The following is a 19940-nucleotide window of genomic DNA, read 5'->3' as shown; positions in this document are numbered from 1 at the left end:
GGCTATAATCTCTTTCTGTTTGTATTATAATTCATCTGTTGATCCATTAGTCTACCTTAATTAACTGCAAGAACCTCCAGAGCAAAAGACAGTGCTCATTTTAAAACATTTAAACAGAAGAAGCAGAGAGGAAAGTAACCATCTGATTTCCTCTCTTCCCCTGGGCACCTACTGCAACAGGTCAGATTTCCATCCTGAGATCCAGACACAAAGATTCACATGTTCCCTTGCCTTATAATATCCTTTTCCCATTCATAATAAAGAGTGTGTGTCTTTCCGTGTCAGTACAGAATAAACAGACGTACTTCATTCCTCTAATAGCTGGGGAACAAACAGATTCAGAGCTTCCAGTACATGCCAGGGCTAGGCTGGGAAATGGGCACAGAGATGCCAAGCAGTGGCTTCCCTCAAGGGCACCTTCACCCAACGCTACCCTCTAAGCTTCTCCAAGCCGCACATTCCCGATCAGGTGTCCCTTGGAGCCCCCACGTCCTGCTAAACTGGCCACAGAGCCCCGAGTGTCAGCCCTGGGCTCTATTTGCCTGCGGGGAGCATTCAGCACCCTGAAATCTGGAGGAGAGGGCCTGTTCATGCAGGTAAGCCCTGTGCAGTTGGCAAAGGCAGCTGGGGCTCCTTCTACTTTGAGAACCAGCCTGAGGACCACTTCCAGGAAACTGTGAGAAAGTCATAACATTGTGATTTTTATGCTTTTTGAGTATTCAATGGCCCTTTACTCTGAAGGATGCTTATCAAACTCAGAGCTCCTGGGTTATTCAGGCTGTTTCCATGTCAGGAAACAAATGGCCTTTTTAGAGTGGAATAGATGTCTTCAGCTTCTCAGAGCCTCAGTCAGAGGAACCTGGACAGAGCCCTGGCTTTCTCTCACTCTCTCTCTCCCTTACCCCCTCGCCTTTCATTTCTCCTTTTCCCTGTCAGCTTTCCAGAACTGCTGACATGGGCAGGGTGGGGAAACATTTTGGCTTCTGTCCTGATCCCTAGGGACCCCAAAATGAGAGTGAATATATGTGTGTGTGTGAGAGAGAGTGTGTGAAGTTTAAACAGATAGATAGGTGTGTGGTATGCATGCACCCACATGTGTGTGTGGGTGTGATTAGGCGTATGTGTGCACGTGTTGCATGTGGGTGTATGTGGAAACAGGACTCATTTTTCTCAAACCAGGTCCTATCTGCTTCCTTCTGAGAATTCTGGGGGAGGAGGGAAGTCACACAGGAGTCCTTAGCTCACCCCTGTAAAGTCTGAACTGTGTCAGGGAAATGCCCAAGGGCAACAGGAAACCCTAGATGGAGTTATGGATGCTTTAAATCTCTTTTCTTTTGTTCTGTTTTTATATTGTAATAAGTCATGAAATAATTCCTAGACACTAATAAATTATAAGAATTTATGTTCCTAATCAGTGGAGGAAAAAGAACTATTCAACATATGAAGTTAGGACTACTTGTTAAGAATTTGGAGGAAGTAATAAATCCTATCTCAATTTCAAATCCTGCAGAGATAGAAATTCTAGTGGGTTAAACTGTTAAATGAAATCATGAAATAACTGGAAGGAAATTCAGCTCAGTATCTGATCTCAAGGAGGAAAAATACTCAATAAACATAATGACTAAAGAAGAAACCAAAGACTTTGACTATGTAAACACCTGATGCTTTTTCCTGTGAAAAAGGTAGCATAATGAAAACGAAAATGAAATCACAAACTGGGAAAGATATTTGTAACACATATGGCAAATGATTAGTACTCCTTCTAAATACTATATGGAAGAGAACAATATCTCACTCATAAAGAATGAGTGTGTCAGGAAGAACAAGAAAAATCTCCCCTAATGCTTATTTTTCCATCCTTTCACATCTCTCTCTTTTTTTTTTTTTTTATAAAAAGAAGGGTGTATAGTAATAGCCAGTGTTTTTGGAGCACTCAACACACGCCAAGCACCGTTTGGCATGAATCAGCTCACTGGATTCTCACCAGCCTGTATAGTAATATTACTATCATCCCCATTTCACAGATGAGGTGACTGAGACCCAGAGATCACATGACCAAAGTGCAAAGTTGGGGTTTGGATCCTAGTTGTCTGGCTCCAGAGTCTGAGCCCTTAATCCCTGTTACAAACATGCTTGTGAAAAGAAGCGGGTGCTTTAAGATAAGAATGTACAGTAGGGCTTGCAGTGACAGTGAAGTCTCGCCCCTCTCCAGGGTCTGATCCACACCCCCCTAGGTGAATTTGCCTTTGCCCTCTTCCTCATCTCCCATTCATGATCCAACCTATTGTACTTTGGTTTCTGTTCCACTCCTTCCACTGAAAACTGTTCTGGCAAAGAACCAGTGACCTCTTGGTTGCCAAACCCAGAAAACAGATTTTACCCTTTATCTTGTCTGCTCAACTGTGTTTGGCACTCTAGCTCACACCTTCCTTGAAACTATCTTCATTGCTTTGACACCAAGCCTTTCCAGCTTCTGCTGCTACTTTGTTGCCTCTCTTTCTCCATTTCCTCTCTGCTCGGCCCTTAAACATCTGTGTTCTGTCTCAGGTCTTGAGTGATGGCATTTATTTCTAAGTCTAGAACTATGTTACATGCAATCTCCACCCCACCATTGCTTCTGGATTTTTCTCCTGAGCTCCAGGCTTAGAGCATCTAATCACTGGACATTTTCAGAATGATTTCCCAAAGCTACACCTTGGGTATGTGCCAAACTGAAGTGGTCATTTTCTCCCCAAACCCTACTCTTCTTGTATTCCCTAATTCAGAACCTGGTACTTCCATTCAACCCAATACCCAAGTCAGAGCCTAAATATGGATCTAACTTCCCCTGGCCTTTCCCGGATGACCTTGGTCGTCCAGCACTGTTGCTTCCACACTGTAATATCTCTCAAATCTAGTCACTTCTGCTCATCCCCACAGCCATTGCCTCAGTGAGGGAGTTATAATTTCTTTCTAGTATTATTGTAAATACTCGACTGCCTCTAGCATTTTGAGTGAGCTTCAAAGCAGTTTTTTGAAATGATTCACTACATTTTGACTCATTTTGAAATGAGACTTCAAATCCTTTCTGCCAACCCCCTTTGTAATTGCTGTGCCCTTTGTCTGGAGTAGCCTTTCCTGATTCTATTTGCCTGACATTTGTCCTTAAGAAATCATCATCTAGAAAGCCTAGACCAACAGCTTTGGTCCTGGCTCCTGTTCATCCAGCCATCCAAAAATATTTACGGAGGATCTACTATGCCCTAAGAACTGAGCCTGGGAACAGATGGAAATGGTCCCTGTTCCCACAGAGCTTGGACCTGTATTGCAAAGCTGTGTTATCTTCTCTTACAGGTGAATTTTGAAGGTAGGTACTCTGTTATACCCAGCTCTGAATATCCAGTGCTTTGAGCACACAGTCCCTCAATGAATGAAAGAAGATTTGTTAACCAGCTGCCTAACCAACTGAGTCCACCAGTTTAACATGCTTCTCAAAAGTAAATAAATAACTACCTAAAAAATAAGGAAGAAAGGAAGGAAGTCTAGTGTGTTTGGACTTATTCTTAATGACCCTCTGGTGACCTCTCAGTAATCTTTGTTTTTTTTGTTGTTGTCTTAAATGCTCATAAATCAGAACCAGAGCTGCCTGACCCTGCTCCGTGGCTTTGATTTTGTACATTTCAAGTTAGGTGTAGCAGAAAACCCACCCATGTCTTTGTTTACCCATCATTGCTAAAGGGAGCATTTGCTTAACAATGTGATCGGCATTCTTAAGCTCAGAGAAGAAAACCAGAAGGCAGTTCCCTTGGTTCTCATACTTTCCCAAGCTCTAAGTTTGCAGACACTGTAACAGGCAGGAGGGAAGAAGAGCACATGCTGTAAGAATCTGCTGTAAATTCCAGGTGCTTCTTCAAGTACAAAATTGCCAGGGGAACACTGGATCAAAATGCTTACTGTTCTGATCGGGGAGTTTTGTAATCTGCTGGTGAAGACAGGAATCACAGACAGACCTAGTTCCTTAAGTAGAAACCTAAAGTCTTTTCAAATCACAGTTTGAGCAAGTTGAGGCTCAAGATTTTTTTCCTGGGCCATCAGCATCCACACAGGCCAAGTTGGTACACAACACTTCCCATGTGGAACAAACTGCCCACATTGAACAAAGCCTCTACGTGACATGGCTCCTTTGAGCACTGGGGCTCCCAGATGACCATCCCCATGCTTTCTCTTGTCCAAGGTTGCTCTTGAATGGGCCATGGTGAGGCATCGAAGCCACAGATCCCAGTTCAGCAACTCTGCTCTCCCAACTTAAATACCACTTTCTCAGGAAAGCACCCCTTGAACTCCACTTCCCCCCCATAAAAGCCCTATATCAGGCATCTCTGTGATATGCTCTCATGCCTCCTGTATTTATCCTTCTCGGCACCTATGATGATTATAGTTAATCACCTATGTGATTTTTGGTTTGTTATTATAAATTCTCTCTGCTAGACCCAAAGTCTAAAAGAACAGGGACAGTTCTGGGGACACTGATGTCGTTCCAGTATCTAGCACACATGAATTGCTCAGAAAATGCTTATTGGATGAATAGCTAATGGATAGATAGATAAGCTCCAATGCCCATCATGTGACTTTGTAACACTTCGGAGACAGCATTTACAGTTGTGCTAAAGCTCTGGTGTCATCCTAGCTCTACTTTCTCTTAGGAAGACACACTTTTCTTCTTCATTCTAAACTACTCAGGTTTCTAAAGCTGAGGTTCCTGAGTTTGCTGCCTCTTGGAATGACCGCTGAGGTTCAGTAAAAATACAGATCCTTGGGCTCATCTCTCAGAGAGATTGATTCAGTAGATCTGAATCTAATGATCAATCAAGTTTGGAGACCACTGCTCTGGAGGAAAAATTCGTGAGGGTTAAAGGGTAAGAGGCTTAATTTGGGGGTTAGTGAAGTGAAAGTTGCTCAGTCATGTGCAACTCTTTGTAACCCCATGGACTATACAGTTCATGGAATTCTCCAGGCCAGAATACTAGAGAGGGTAACGTTTCCCTTCTCCAGGGGATTTTTCCAACCCAGGGATCAAACCCAGGTCTCCCGCATTTCAGGTTGATTCCTTATGAGCTGAGTCACAAGGGAAGCCCTTGGAATGTTAAGGTTGGTTATAAACAAAGGCATGAACAAAGGGTTCACAAGGAGAGATTTTTCCCCTCCATATATAGGTGAAAAAAATACCACTAAGAATGACTGTCAATTAAACTTATAATAGATGCCATTTTTTCTTAAGTTAGCAAAGATTAAACATTGCTTAATGCCTGTTTTGGTACAACATCATTGGAGGGCAATTTGGCTAATCTACGTCTTGAATGATATACTTCTAGGAAGTAACTGGATGACTACAAATCCCACTGCACCATTGTTTTTAGTTATACCTGGAAACAAGCTCAACAGAGAATTGCTTCAACTTACCCACACAATGGGATATTATGTCTTTAAGAAGAATGAGGCAGAATCTATGTGTATTGCTATGGAACTATTTCCAAGCTATACTATCAAGTGAAAATTTGGGGCACAACAGTATTTTGCATTTGCAAAAAAGAAATGATTACACCTATACACAGGCTTGAAGAAGACTTTAACTCCCTCCTGAGTCATGGAAGCAACAGCCATAGCTGCATGTGGAGGAAGGAGGAGACCAGTGGTCAGGGATAGGAGAGGTGCATCTGCACAGTAGGACCCTTGTACTGACTTTGTACATATACTCCTTTGAAATAAGTACTTAATAGTTATTTTGTTAGTGTGAGAGAGAGACTGGCATAAAGAGACCCAGGCCTGCAAAAAGGAGACTATACAAGCAGTGACGTGACTAGGGGTGTCCTTGGACACCCCTCACCTTGCCCTTCTACTTCCACTGGGCATGGCCAACCCAAGAATTGGACTCTGCAGCCCAGATGTGCTCCTGTTGACAGGTATGAGTGTTCTCAGCACCCAGTGAGCTCAGAGAAGGTCAAAGACTTGACAGAAGGGGGGTTCTTGGTACATGAGCTGAAACTGATGGAAGTAGGAGGGACTAAATAGACCTGTGAAGGCCCAGTGACTTTCCAATAGTGGTTTACATGCTCCATTGGCCTGTAGGTGGCCCAGGAAGGTGTAAATCTGCTCCATTTATATTACTGACAAATACATCATTAGTATCTGATGCCTTGCTTCCAGCACAGGTTTCATAAACGTGGATGTCTGTCTCTGAAACAAGGAAGGGTCTTTCAATTCTTATCCTAAATGGTGTCCTGTCCTTGTTCATCCATACAGAAGACATAAAGACAGCCCTTAGTGTAACTTAGAGAGTGACCATTTGAGTAATCATTGGAAAACACAAGACTATGCTTCCTCTTAAAACCAATACCCTTTTCCTTAAGTTCCACCTCACTGATTATCCTTCAATAAAAGCTGTCCTCCTTGCCAAGCAGATGGAAATCAGAGCGTTCTCTTACCAGGTGCATTCCTATGGAGGTGGCCATGGCTGTCTCGATCTCCGTTCCCATGTCCTCAACGAAGGGGTATTCGTCCTGCCGATGGACAATCACCTTAGCCCCAGTGGAGGACACCAGGAAGGGGTTGTACTCCTCTTCGTTTATGTACAGGATGACCTGCAGCCCTGGAAGGACAAGGCAGTCCGTTGTGGTCAAAAGCCAGGAGAAAATTCCCTGCTGGTAGCTTACCTCTCCCACCACTCTGGGAGTCTCAAAACCAAGACCCAGGCATTTCCTACAAGTGAAAAGTGGACAAGAGCAAAATGGGAAGCTCCATGAGGGGAGCCTGACTTTTCACTGCTCTGTTTCCAGAGCTTAGCTCAAAATAGGGCTCAGGAGCAGTGTCACAACTGCAGCTTTGCTAAGCACAAGTTTTGCTACCTGGCCTAAGATGTGAACCTCCTTGTGGCTCTTTGAGATAGAGAGTTCTGCTGGGCACCCAAAGGGATGTGTAGGGCTGTGGTTGAGATACCAGTAGTGCATCTGATCCGTGCCCTAAATCCTCTCCTTGACTCTACTGTTGCATCTGTGTCTAATCTGAGCCAAGCAGACAGAGGGACCTTTTAAAATCAGGTCACTCCCTTGTCTGAAACTCCTCAGAGGCATCTCATTGCATACACGGGGACGCCATAAAATACTGTCCAGAAACCTGACTAGCTCTCATATGGTGATGCCTTCCTCCTCATCCCACTCTCCCCCTCCATCAGGAAGCTCCAAGCACACTGGTCATCTTTCTGTTTCCAGAGCACACCAAATCCATTTCCTCATTGAAGTCCTTGGACTTGCTAGTGTTCAAATGCTCCTCAATGGACCATATCATACATCTTCTCCTCTTCAAATAACCCTCAGCCTAGAGGCCTTTCTGGACCTCCTTATCTGAAATAAAATTCCCATCTTAACTCAGCCCTTGTGTGGGGTAATTCTTGAGGTATAAACCTAGGATTGATAACCAGATAATGTCTATGTGCTTGTTCACTCATTTATCTGTCTCTCTCCAACAAAATACAAGCTCCTTGAAAGCAGGGATGACATCTATGTTATTCACCACTGGGTCCATAAGACTTGGAAGAGGGCCTGACATACAGAGGATACTCAATAAACATTTGATAAACAAATGGGCAAATGAGCAGGGCCTATGTGAGCTGAAAGAAGAGAATTTTTAAAATTATTTTTACTTCTTTTTGTTGTTTAGTCGCTAAGTTGTGTTTGACTCTTGGCGATCCCATGGACTATATGTAGCCCACTGGGTTCCCCTGTCCTTTACCATCTCCTGGAGTATGCTCAGCTTCCTGTCCATTGAGTCAGTGATGCTATCTAACCATTTCATCCTCTGCCATCCCCTTCTCCTTTTGCCTTCACTCTATTTGTAAGTAAAGGAATCAAGCCCAGAGTGGAGAAGTGATTTGCTCAGGGTCACAAAGCTCAAATGCAGCAGAGTCAGGATTGTGCAACAGTTCCCAGACTACTTCATCCCACTGACGTATGTGCCCTGAGTTATGGTTTCTTGCAGGTGTGGTAAGAACACAGACTGTGCAGTAACAAAGAGGAGGAGTCCAGGTGGGTTTTCTTCCATAAGACCTTGCCTCTCCTTACAGGAATGTATCTATATATCAAATCATGTTCAATTTGTTTAGAATCTTTCAAGATAGACCAATTGGTTGAGTTCCTGCCTTCTCTACAAAAGTCACGGTAGTAGAGTAGCAATAATAATAATATTGGAGGTAGTAGTTTTTGGTGGTAATAGTAGCAGCAGCAGCAATGGTAGTAAAGGCAGTAACAGTAGTAATGACAACCACAACTAGCATTTATTGTGTGCTTAGTATGTGTTATGGACTGAATCATGTGTCTTTCTGCAGACCACCCTCCACCCTATTTATATGTTGAAGTCTTAATCCCCACTGTGATTATATTTGGAGAATCAGCCTCAGGCAGGTGATTAAGGTTAAATGAAGTCATAAGGGTGGACCCTAATCCCATAGGATTGGTGTTTTCATAAGAAGAAGAGACAACACAGCTTTCTCCCTGCAGAGAGAGGCCATGTGAGGACAGAGACAGGTGGCCAACTGCAAGCCAGCAAGGGAGTCCTCACCAGGACCAAATTTGCCAGCAGCTTGACTATGAGTTTCTAAATGTCCATTGTTTAAGTCACCCATCTATAATATTTTGCTATGGCAGCCCAACCAAATGAATACAGTGTGTGTTAGGTCTTATTCTAACTGCTTTTCATATTTTGACTTCTCAATTACCTTGTAGTATCAATACCATTGTTATTCCCACTTTATAATAAATGAAGGGGAATAAACTTTCACTGGGCTGCACAGTGAGTGACAGAGTGGGTTTTGACTCCAAAACCTGTCATCTTAATCAAGATAAAGGTGTGTTGGCCTCTCTAATCTCCTGCTCAGCACGTCTGGATTTAAGTCCATTCAGAAGCTGCCTGCTTGGCATTACTCACTCCAGCTACAATCTTAAACCTGAGTGGTTTCCCCAGGTGAAGAAGCACCAGGGTTGTCCCTGTTGCTCTCTCGAAAGCAAAGAGGAGATGTCAAAAAAGAAAACAGATTCTGATAGAGAAGGAAAGAATTGACATGGATGAGAAAAAGTTGTATCCCCAGTTTCTGGCAAGGTTAGGGAGAGCCTGTATCTCTGGAAGGCTTCAAGCACCCCAACTGTCCTGCTGCCAGTAAGCTTGTCATTAGAGCACCCCAGGAGCCCCTTGATGCAGGTTTTCTTACCAAATTCACTGCCTCCCATGGAGGTGCTGAGGATAGTCTCATTTTGTCTATTGTTGAATGTGTAGCAATTCCCATACATTGGGTGGTGGAAAAGCGTGAAGTTCCTATGGTGGAAGGATACAGGTCAGAAAGGGCTATGCTGGGAACTCCCACCATGCACCTGAGCTGACATCTCAGTGGGCAGTGCTAATGGGCCAGCTCTCTTCTGTGGACAATGGATGATAGACACGACTTACTTTCCCCATCTTTCCTCTGACAGATAACAAACAAGGCCCCTCGTCCAGTTGATACATGTCGATGTAGAACCACTCTCTGCTTTCCCTTCACCCTCTTAATCCACTCACCTCCCTCTCCATCTTGACTTGGCATTCTTTGTTCCAATATATCTGTCCTCATTTCCTCTACGCTTGAATGTCTCAGCCAACCCTTGAGTTTTTTTTTCCATTCCGATTCCTAGCAAATGATTCCCAGAAAAGGAATCACATCATACATGTCCTTATACTGACTTTAGAATCCAACCTTCAGGAGACATGATTCTAATCACTCAATTTTCACAAGGATCAAATACTGACTAACATATAGAAAGGCTTAGTATTTTAAAAGAATGAAGAAAGTCCTTACAATAAACAGAAACACTTTAGAATGTTCCATGACTCCCTAGTGTCCACCAGGAATCTGGGTGTTATCTTAATGGTAGAAAGGTATGAAAGCTCACGTCTGTACACAGACATTCCTGCCCTCCCTTCTTCTCTCCCTGCCTCCTTCCATCTCTCCTTCCTTACTTCCTCTTGACTAGATTGATGATTCTCACTGGTATGCACGATGGTAATATACAAGGTTATATGTCCACCATCAACTACTCTGTTTTTATAATTTAACGAGTTTAAGGATGTTTTGACGCTAAGTTATCTTCATCTTCCTCACAGACTCTAGAGCTGAACTCCTGTATAAGTTATTTTCCAAAAGGCAGGGTCAGTGAGAAGAGTACCTGTCACTCCCAAGACCTCTAGCTGAGCTGCAGGTGCATGCTAGGAGCCCATCACTCACAGCCCCTGGTCCCTGGAGCTGAGACAGCAGCCTTCCACTACTGACCTGGCATCGCAGGACACCCCGTCAAAGAAGCAAGTGACCAGGAGCTCATCAGCAGAGTAGCTCATGTTGATTTTCTTCTCCTGAGACACCTGTGCCATGATGTTCATGTAGTGCAGCTTGTACCACTCCTGGATAGCATTGACCCCTGAGCTGAAGGTGTAGACCGCACAGTCCGATGTGTCATTAGAACACTGTGAGTAGGAGGAGACACCAAGATAAAGCCACGGGCCCTGCCAGGGGCCTTTAGAAGGACTGTGAGGCTAAAGAACTAGACTCTAGATACTCAGGGGAACAGGAGGGATACCTGGGCAAGGATGGGCTTCTTCTCACTTCTGAGGCCAGGGACTCAACATCCTCAAGCCTCAAGGACCAAGAAGGGGCTGAGTGAGGAAGGACACAGAGCCTCACTCATGAGTCCCTAAGTGAGAAGCAAGACCAGCTTCTTCAGAGTCCCCAGAGAGCCAGGCTTTAACCAATTATGGCTACTGAGTTCCACCCAACCCTCACCATTTCTTGTTGGATCAACAGTCTAAAAATTGAGTTTCTAGCCCAGACACTGCCATGACCTCTCTGCAGGACCCTGGGCAAGGCACTCAGTTCAGTCGCTCAGTCGTGTACGATTCTTTGCTACCTCATGGACAGCAGCACATCAGGCCTCCCTGTCCATCACCAACTCCCGGAGCTTGCTCAAACTCATGTCCATCCAGTTGGTGATACCATTCAACCATCTCATCCTCTGTCATCCCCTTCTCCTCCTGCCTTCAATTTTTCCCAGCATCAGGGTCTTTTCAAATGAGTCAGTTATTCGCATCAGGTGGCCAAAATATTGGGAGTTTCAACTTCAACATCAGTTCTTCCAATGAATATTCAGGACTGATTTCCTTTAGGATTGGCTGGTTTGATTGCTTTGCAGTCCAAGGGACTCTCAAGAGTCTTCTCCAACACCACGGTTCAAAAGCATCAATTTTTCGGTGCTCAGCTTTCTTTATAGTCCAACTCTCATATACACACATGACTACTGGAAAAAACATAGCTTTGACCAGATGGACCTTTTTTGACAAAGTAATGTCTCTGCTTTTTCATATGCTGTCTAGGTTGGTCATAACTTTTCTTCCAAGGAGCAAGTGTCATTTAATTTCACCACCTGCAGTGATTTTGGAGCCCCCCAAAAACAAAGTCTGTCACTGTTTCCATTGTTTCCCCATCTATTTGCCATGAAGTGATGGGACTGGATGCCATGATCTTCGCTTTCTGAATGTTGAGCTTTAAGCCAACTTTTTCACTCTCCTCTTTCACTTTCATCAAGAGGCTCTTTAGTTCTTCTCCACTTTCTGTCATATAAGAGTGGTGTCATCAGCTTACCTACCCTTATTTCACCTACAAATGTTGATAAAAATACCATACTTCCCCACCTCATATGCTGGTTAGGAAGACCAGCATTCAAAATATATAATAATGGGAATTCTATAGGGAAACTGTGATCTGGTCCAGATGTTCTCATCACACTTATGTGTGTGTGTGCTCAGTCACTCAATCATGTTCAACTCTGTGACCCCATGGACTGTGGCCCGCCAGGCTCCTCTGTCCATGAAAATGTCCAGGCAAGAACACTGGAGTGGGTTGCCATTCCATTCTCCAGGTGATCTTCCCAACCCAGGGATTGAACCCATTTCTCCTGCATTGTAGGTGGATTCTTTACCACTGCGTCACCTGAGAAGCCACTCTCATTTTATCAACAGGGCTTGAAAACTCTCCTAAAAGACAGACACCAAAAGTTGAATTTGAGTATCAAGGAGAACTTTATCTTGCGTAAGGACCCAGGAAAACTTCACAGAGGTTCAGTGATTTAGAGAAAGTGCCACTTTCCCCCCAGGATTGGCAAATGGAGCCATGAGATCTCACAATCAGCAACCAAGACTATGAAGAATGAGTAGCTCTCATCCTGCAGAAACAGCTGGGGCACAGAGAGGAGGATGATGGTTGAGTGTGGCCAGGAAGGCAGTGGAATTCATTTTTGGTAAATGGCTGCTTCTTCAGAGCCCCTTAAATGGGGCCAAGAAGGAGAGATGAGAAGTCAGGCGATAGCACCTCATGAAGGCAAGTATTGCTGGGAACACCGTGTGTTTCTGCTGCTCATTTTCTATTTTCTTCCTTCTGGTATCTGCACTCCAATTTTATTTGGTACAATTTCCTTTCCCTCTTTGGATATAGTTGGCCAAGACAGTCCATCAAGATGCCCTACCCTACATGAGCCATCAGGTGACCCAAACTTGGTCAATCAGATAGTCCCCAATGGGATTTGAATCAACAATTGAAGCTTATTTCATCCAGCAGCAATATCTGAAATGACTCTTCATCATTTCTTGCCACCAGGATCCCTGAATCTTCCCTAATTTCTGTCCTTTGAGAGGACTCCATGAGCTACTGGTCACCTTCTAAGACAGAGGTCCTCAACCTTTTTGGCACAAGGGACTGGTTTCATGGAAGACAGTTTTTCCACAGATGTTGTGGGTGGGGATGATGGTTCAAGTGATGGGGAGCAGCAGGTGAAGCTTTGCTGGCTCACCTACCACTCACCTCCTACTCTGTGGCCAGTTCCTAACAGGCCACCGACCTGATACCAGTTCTACTGGCCTTTTTATCTGCTCAAGATTGCCTGGGGGCTTCCCAGGTGGCTCAGTGGTAAAGAATCTGCCTCCCAATGCAGGAGACACAGGAGACGCAGGTTCGATCCCTGGGTCAGGAAGATCCCTTGAAGGAGGAAATGGCAACCCACTCCAGTATTCTTGCCTGGGAAATCCCATGGAAAGGAGCCTGGCGGGCTATAGTCCACAGGGTTGCGAACAGTTGAACACAATTGAGCACAGCACACATAATAACGATTGCCTGGATCAGTTTCAGTTGCTTGCAGCTGATTCACCCTGAATGTGTTTCTTTCTGAGGGGCTATAGGACTAACAGCAAAGAAGAAACCTCCCTGGACCCATGACCCCACCTCCCCAGACCCCTGACCCCACCTCCCCAGACCCATGATCCCACCTCCCTGGACCCAAGACCCTGCCTCCCCAACCCGTGACCCCACCTCCCTGGACCCATGACCACGCCTCCCCGACCCATGACCTCACCTCCCCGGACCCATAATCCCACCCCAGGCCCCGAAACCGAGAGAATGTGCATCTTACCAGCTGGAATCCCACCACCTCCTTGGAATTGTGGATATGCATGACATCTGATGCCTTGTGAATGATTCTTGCGTTGACTTTCCGCTTCCGTCCCGTGAAGAAGTCCCTGGCCTTGCCCGTATCACCCTTCTCGAAGGCCATCAGTGGGGCTAGGTTGAGGAATTTGGGATCAGTGCCCTTCCTGACTGAACTCCGGGACTGTGCCTCTCGGCGTTTCCGAGACGTAATCTCTGAAAAGCCATACAGGGTCTTCAAGGCCGCTCTGGTCTCCTGTTCCAAGTCGGCTAGGAGGTGGCGCACAGCACTGTACCTGCCAGGGTGGGAAGGAGAAGTCGGGGTGGGGAAAGCCCTCTGGCCCTTTTTACCGTGTGGCTTCCCGTCGATGTGCCCATCACCCCAGCGCCCTTGGCCAAGAAGACCAGGCCATTTAAAAACTTCCTCCTCCAATGTGACCACTGGCTCAAATAAATGGGGACAGGCTCCTGTATGACCCTTGTGTGAAGCCTGTAGCTTCACCTTTGCCATCACTGTCTGCTTGCTCTCGGGGTGTGTTGATGAGTTTGCCCCAACCAGCATTTCTGGAGTGGTGACTGTCAGCTGCCTCCCATAAACCAGCCACAGTGAAGACAAGTAAATAACTGCTAACCAGGAGTCTCCCCAGTGGCAGGCTCTGTTCCCTAACCTGGCATACTTGCCCCTGCCCACAGGTTCTCCTCAAATCAGTGCTGGGAGGGAGGGGTATTACTGTTACCTTGAAAACCCCCAAGAACACAGAATGATTCAGGAGTTGACCACATGAAGCATAACAACACCATCTTTTCATTTTCACAGTACTGAATGATCCTGACCTCCCTCTTAACTCTCTTCACTCTCTCGCCCCCTTGCTTTACGCACAGACCACACAGCATAGTGACTGAACATAGAAACTTCAGAGCCAAACTGTCTGGGTTCCAGTTCCCCATCCTGGTTCTGGATGTGGGACTCTGGACAAGCCAGTTTGCCTTTTTGTGTCTCAGTTTTCCCATCTGTAAAATATGATTATTGGCAAGAGTTAACCAGTTTATTCTATCTATCCATCCATCCACATATCTCTGTATGTATGTATGTGTGTTTGTATATATATATATATATGCAGTTAAATAATAAATATTATTAATTTTATTAGTGTAATTTTATTTGTTAATATTTCAATCCTCTACCAACATCAGCTGCACTAGGACAAAGACTGTGTTTGGGTCATTCACTTTCATGCCCCAGAACGAGGCATAGTGAATGACAACTTGTAGAGGCTGAGTAAGAGATTGTGGAACAACTGATGGAGGGAAGAAAGGGTAGGAGGAGGAAGGAAGGAAGGAAAGAAAGACTTTGAGGGGGAAGATGAGTTTAGACCTGATTTTGATTTTGAGCTTTGCCATCAACTCATCAAGGACTCTGTACAAGTTAGTTCCCTCTGATGGTCTTCCTCCCTTGCTCTTCCCTTCTCCCCGCCCCCACCCCTGCTCTGCCAAATTCTGATCTGCCTCACAGATCAGTTTTCAGTAATCCTGAGAAGGATTACGATGACCCATTTAGAACAGGTCAGGCAGCAGACAATTAGGCAGGACGAAGGGATGGTCCTGCCCAGAGCCCAGTGATCTCAATTAGTGGGGCTGGGTTGACTCAGGTGAGGGTTTTGGGCAGCTGAGGTGCTTCCAGAAGTCATCTAGGTGTCACGTCTGAGTCAGCCTCCAGCTCACACTCAGGGGAGAGTGAGGGTGTGAGCTTGGTGAGCTCAGGGCAAATGGCTAAGCTGGACTCTGTGTGTGTGTGTGTGTCTAAGACAGGAGGGATGCTTGTCCATTCCAGACCCAGCCACCAAGCAGAAGAGTTCCTTGCAGCCTCTCTCGCCTTCCTCCCTTCCTTGAGCCAGTCCATCCTCAGAAGTTGCTGATGGATTGAAAATTTGGTACAGATTTTAAACCAGGGAGAAGGCAGTTTACCAACACTGGCAAGAAATTCCAGTTTCTAAACAGTGTGTCTGCAGGCTGGAGTGTGTCACCTTTGGGAGGGGCATTGGCATCTGGAGGGGGCATGACCCCTCCTCCATGTGCCTGCTCTTGCCTCTTACTTGTAAGGGTTGATGTTGCAGATGGTGACCGCAGGAAAATCCAGCTTTTGGAAGTGGACTTTGATGGAGACAGAGACGGTGTAGAAGGATGAGATGAGGAGGGCACACTGCCAGAAAATGAGGGCCACGGCTGTCAGCGTGAAGAGAATCCAGAGCAGGCGCCGGAGGCGGCCACGCGACACCACAATGCGGCGGCAGCCATGGGTGTTGGTGTTCAGACAGTACCACTGCATTAGCTCTTTGATGTTAGGCGCCTGAGGTCCCGTCACGGGCAGATTCTTCTTGATTTTGGCTTTGATCTTCTCTCCAGGAGCCATGGTGAGGATGGGACAGACAAGCTGGAGGGGCAGAGAAAAAAGGCAAGTGAGTGGGTACAGCCCAGAGGCTGGGTGCTGGGAAACACCAGCTCACGTGTCCCCAATGGCTTTCTTCCTCTTTCCCTTTGGGCTGGACAGTCTGCTTTCTGAGGCCTTGGCCCTTGCTCCAGGATATTTGCTTTGGGGCCACCACAGCTGCCTCCCTCTCTGCCTGCTTCCCAGGGCAGCCCCCAGGCCAAGCCATGTGGATGCAGGGGCTGGGTAAAGCTTAACATGAAAATGACTCCATGAGTTTGAAAGACCTTTCTCCTGGGTGCTTGGAACAACCCCACCCCATCAGACTCCACTCCCCTCTTATCAAGCTCCATCATGAGCTTACAGCCTAGGCCTGATTTTATCACCTCCATTAGCCTGCCTTCCTTGAGGGCATCATTCCTACCTTGTCCTGCCCCCCTGGTGCTGACCTCAGCATCTGGCACAGAGCAAGTGCCTTGTGAATCGATTCTAACAGATAAAATCTGCCAAGAGAATTTCCAGGCAGCCACACTAGATCACGTTCAGTCCCTTGCCAGACCAGCTGTAGCTTCTCGAGCTTTTCTCAGCTGCTTTACTGCAAGTGGAGTGTTTCTGTTTCACTTCTGTTTCACTTTTTCTCTTTATAGTCAAGCTCTTAGTGTTTCTAGAGCACCTGATACAATAATACAATAATAGCCTATAAATATTGGCCACTTAATATTTGCCAGGCATTGTGCCAGATTTCCTTTATTCTAACATACCACTGATTTGGAGAATACACTTTGATTTTATAACAGCTTTGTCTGGGGAAGAGTGTTGAAAAGCAAATTACCACATTCATCAATATACACGACGTATCTGAATTACAGAAGCTTTACACTGTGCAATAACCATCTTTTAAGATATGAACTAAAATAATATATAGTCTCACTAGTCTCATAAATGTGTACAGTCTCATTCTTCATATAGAACATACATAATAAATCTATCTATATATCTATAGATCTATTTATCTATCTATATAGATCTACCTATATAGATTTATATACAGATAGACCCAAATCTATCTATATATACTTCAGTTCATGTTTCAACAATGCCATAAGGTAGGCATACTATTATTACCTCCAGGTTACTGATGAGGAAAATGAGCTCAGAGAGGTTGGAGTAACTTGTGCAAAATCACACAGCTAGTAAGTGGAGGCACTTGGTTGGAACCTTGCAACCTTTATCACCATGGTATATGCCTTGAGGGGACTGGTACTGTGCTGGGTGCTGCCCCCTCCTCATGAGTTAATTAGCAGTTCCTGGAACTAAAGATGGGATCCTGAGCTATTTACTTTTCAAAATCTGGGTAGTTAATACAATCGCTTCCTAACATTGGTATTAGTAAACACTGGCATTGGGGAGGGGTATATGGAAACTCTTGTCTCCTGTGCCTACCATAGGTGACAGAGACAAATTAGGATATACTATAATTTGGAGTAGGATATACAGTGTAATCCCCATGCTCCCCGCTCCCCCACCCCAACCCTCCCCGCCCCACCCCACCAGACAAAGACTGTAGTTTACCCCATCTTGTTCTTCAGGATTCTGGACTTGAGCACTCACTTTTTCTCTACCCTAAACCCATGGGATATTGTCCAAAATTGGGAGCTTGGGCCAAGCTGGGAGGCCTTCAAGTTTATGGTGTCCGTGAGTTTCAGGTTTATGACAGAAGGATACAGAGTGTTGCAGGGGAGATAAGATGTCCAGAGGCACCCAGCCACTCTAAGCCTTTACAGATGTATCTGATCTTGCTGTAGTCTCTGACCTTCAAAATTATGCTATAAACCTCTTGGCAAGAGGAAAGTGATTTATTGTGTTTTATCATTTTAAATATTGTCCATCCTGACCTCCTCTCTCCCTACAATTCAAAAGCAAAAATTTGCAAGAGTTTGTTTTAGAAACCTAGGTCCAGGTACAATTTTGTATCAAATAAAACTGCAACCCAGGGAAGATTTTCTCCTCTGTGAATGTTCCACAGAAACTGTGATTCTGGAAGATTCTGTCATCAAACCTTCTTGTCCTCTCACTAAAGACAACTCCTAGGGTCCTTCTATCTCATCAGTCCCTTTCCTAGGACTGCTTTGACCCCAGTGGGTCAGCCACCAATGTCAGTGAAACTGCAGGTGAAAGACGGGAACCCATCTTGCTCATCATAAAACATATACATCTTCACACAAATAATATAATAGTTCAACTTCTGAGCAAAATAAGGTTTGCTACAGAGCAAGGTTGTAGCTACATTTAGGTTATATTGCTTGATTAAACATGATGCCCTTGTGGTAAAGTTAGTAACTGACACCCGGCACTCATTCTTCTAAGCACTTTACAAGTATTAGCTCATTTAATTTCTACAACTATCTTCGGCAATAGGCACCACAATTTTCTCCATGATACAAGTGAAACAGAGACGCTGAGCAGTTAAGCAACTTGCCCAAGGTCACACTAGAGAATGGCGGAATTGCAACTGAAACTAGGAGCCTTGAACTACAAACTACTCCCCAAATAATAATAACAGCAACAGCAGCAAGAACAACAAAAATAATACCAGCTTTCATTTATTGATCCTTTACTCTCAAGCTTTCTCCTCAGAGTCTTTTCACGCATTACCTTATTTAATCCTTACTGAGGAGGAAATGACAACCCACTCCAGTATTCTTGCCTGGGAAATCCCATGGACAGAGGAGCCTGGCGGGCTACAGTTCATGGGGTCACAAAGAGTCAGACACAACTGAGCTTGAGCAGGCACAGAGAAGAAAACTGAGGTGCAGAGCTTAGGCAACTTGTCCAGTGCCACACAGGTAGAAGGATTAAAATAATTCTCTGGAATTCCGGGGTCCCTCGTGATTCTCTTCTACACCCCTCTCGCCCATTCCCGACCTCGACTGTCCCCCAAATCTCAGTGATGGAACCCGAACCTCGGGCTCTGGGCGCCAGATCCGCGCTCACTGGCGACTCTGCAGCCCCTGACCTCCACGCGCAGAGGGACCCGGTGCTGTGCCCGAAGCCACGTCTGCTTCAGGGCAGCCAGGGCTGAAGCCGCAGCAGAGAACCCAACCAACTCGCTTCAAGTGTTTGCTGTTTTCTGCAACCACAGCCACCCTAAAGAAAACATTCCGCAGGGGGGAAGGAAAGACCGCGGTCAGGTCCACGCGTCTCTCTGAGGCCAAGAAAGGAATGAGCAAGTGCCGGGTGGAGAGACTGGGCGGGGCGCAGCCCCGAACCCCTGGACCCAGTTTCTGAATAAATCAGTAACGCCTCCGGCTCTAGCTCTGCCCCCCGCCCCCGGCCACCGCGTGGGCAGACAGCAGAGCGCTAGACCGAATGGATTTATTTGGGAAGGAGTCCGAGCATCCCCGGTACCCGAAGGCAGCCCCGGGCTGATGATGCCCACTCCGCGTCTACCGCCCGACCAGCGTCCGGAAGCTCACCGCGGCCGCTCCGGTGCCTGAAACTCCCGACCCAACTCGGCTGGGCTCACCTCACTCGGTTCGGAAGTGTCTGCGGTTAGCGTGTGCGCGATCCGAGTACGCTCTGTTCCGCTCCTCTTACAGCGAGAGCATCCCGCAGCCGCAGCCGCCAAGGCTCTTGTGGGCTGGGCCCCGCCCCCAGGAGCCCCCCCCCCCACCGGCCCCCCCCCCCCCACCTGCCCAGGTGTATTTCCCCAGCGGCCGGGGGACTTGCGGCATCCCAGAGTCGGCCACGATTCTGCAGCGCCCCCTGCCATCCCGAGGGCGCTCTGCACCCCAGCCCGTCCCGCGCCGTGCTTCCAGGTGGCACGGCGCTGTGCCTGCTGCCGCCCTGAGGCCACTCTGCATCCTGCTCCTCACGCTCTCGCAGCGCCTCCTGTCGCCCTGTTACTGCCCAGCGCCTTTCATTCTGGTCCAGCTGGGCACCCTCCCGGCCCCAGCATCCAGAGAAATCCCAAGTAGCCTCCTGTCCCCGGCT

The 19940-nt window shown here is 46.3% G+C and overlaps 1 protein-coding gene across 1 annotated transcript in view; it reads right to left on the bottom strand.

Moving 5' to 3' along the window:
- The window catches only part of SCNN1G (sodium channel epithelial 1 subunit gamma), a 30475-nt gene extending 10910 nt beyond the window's left edge, over positions 1-19565 (bottom strand). Inside the window, exons 1-6 of the mRNA XM_040257783.1 lie at positions 19474-19565; positions 15616-15953; positions 13509-13818; positions 10328-10518; positions 9236-9339; positions 6462-6625 (exon numbers count right to left, since the gene is read on the bottom strand). Coding sequence (XP_040113717.1) covers positions 6462-6625; positions 9236-9339; positions 10328-10518; positions 13509-13818; positions 15616-15932 — 1086 coding nt within the window. The 5' untranslated portion in view covers positions 15933-15953; positions 19474-19565. The remainder of the gene's footprint in view (positions 1-6461; positions 6626-9235; positions 9340-10327; positions 10519-13508; positions 13819-15615; positions 15954-19473) is intronic.
- Between the last annotated feature and the right edge of the window lie 375 nt (positions 19566-19940).

The sequence above is a fragment of the Oryx dammah genome, unplaced genomic scaffold (assembly GCF_014754425.2).
Source record: "Oryx dammah isolate SB20612 unplaced genomic scaffold, SCBI_Odam_1.1 HiC_scaffold_2, whole genome shotgun sequence".
NCBI classification, from domain to species: domain Eukaryota; kingdom Metazoa; phylum Chordata; class Mammalia; order Artiodactyla; family Bovidae; genus Oryx; species Oryx dammah.
Note: the sequence above shows the minus strand (reverse complement) of the source record. Positions and strands in the feature narration are given on the sequence as shown.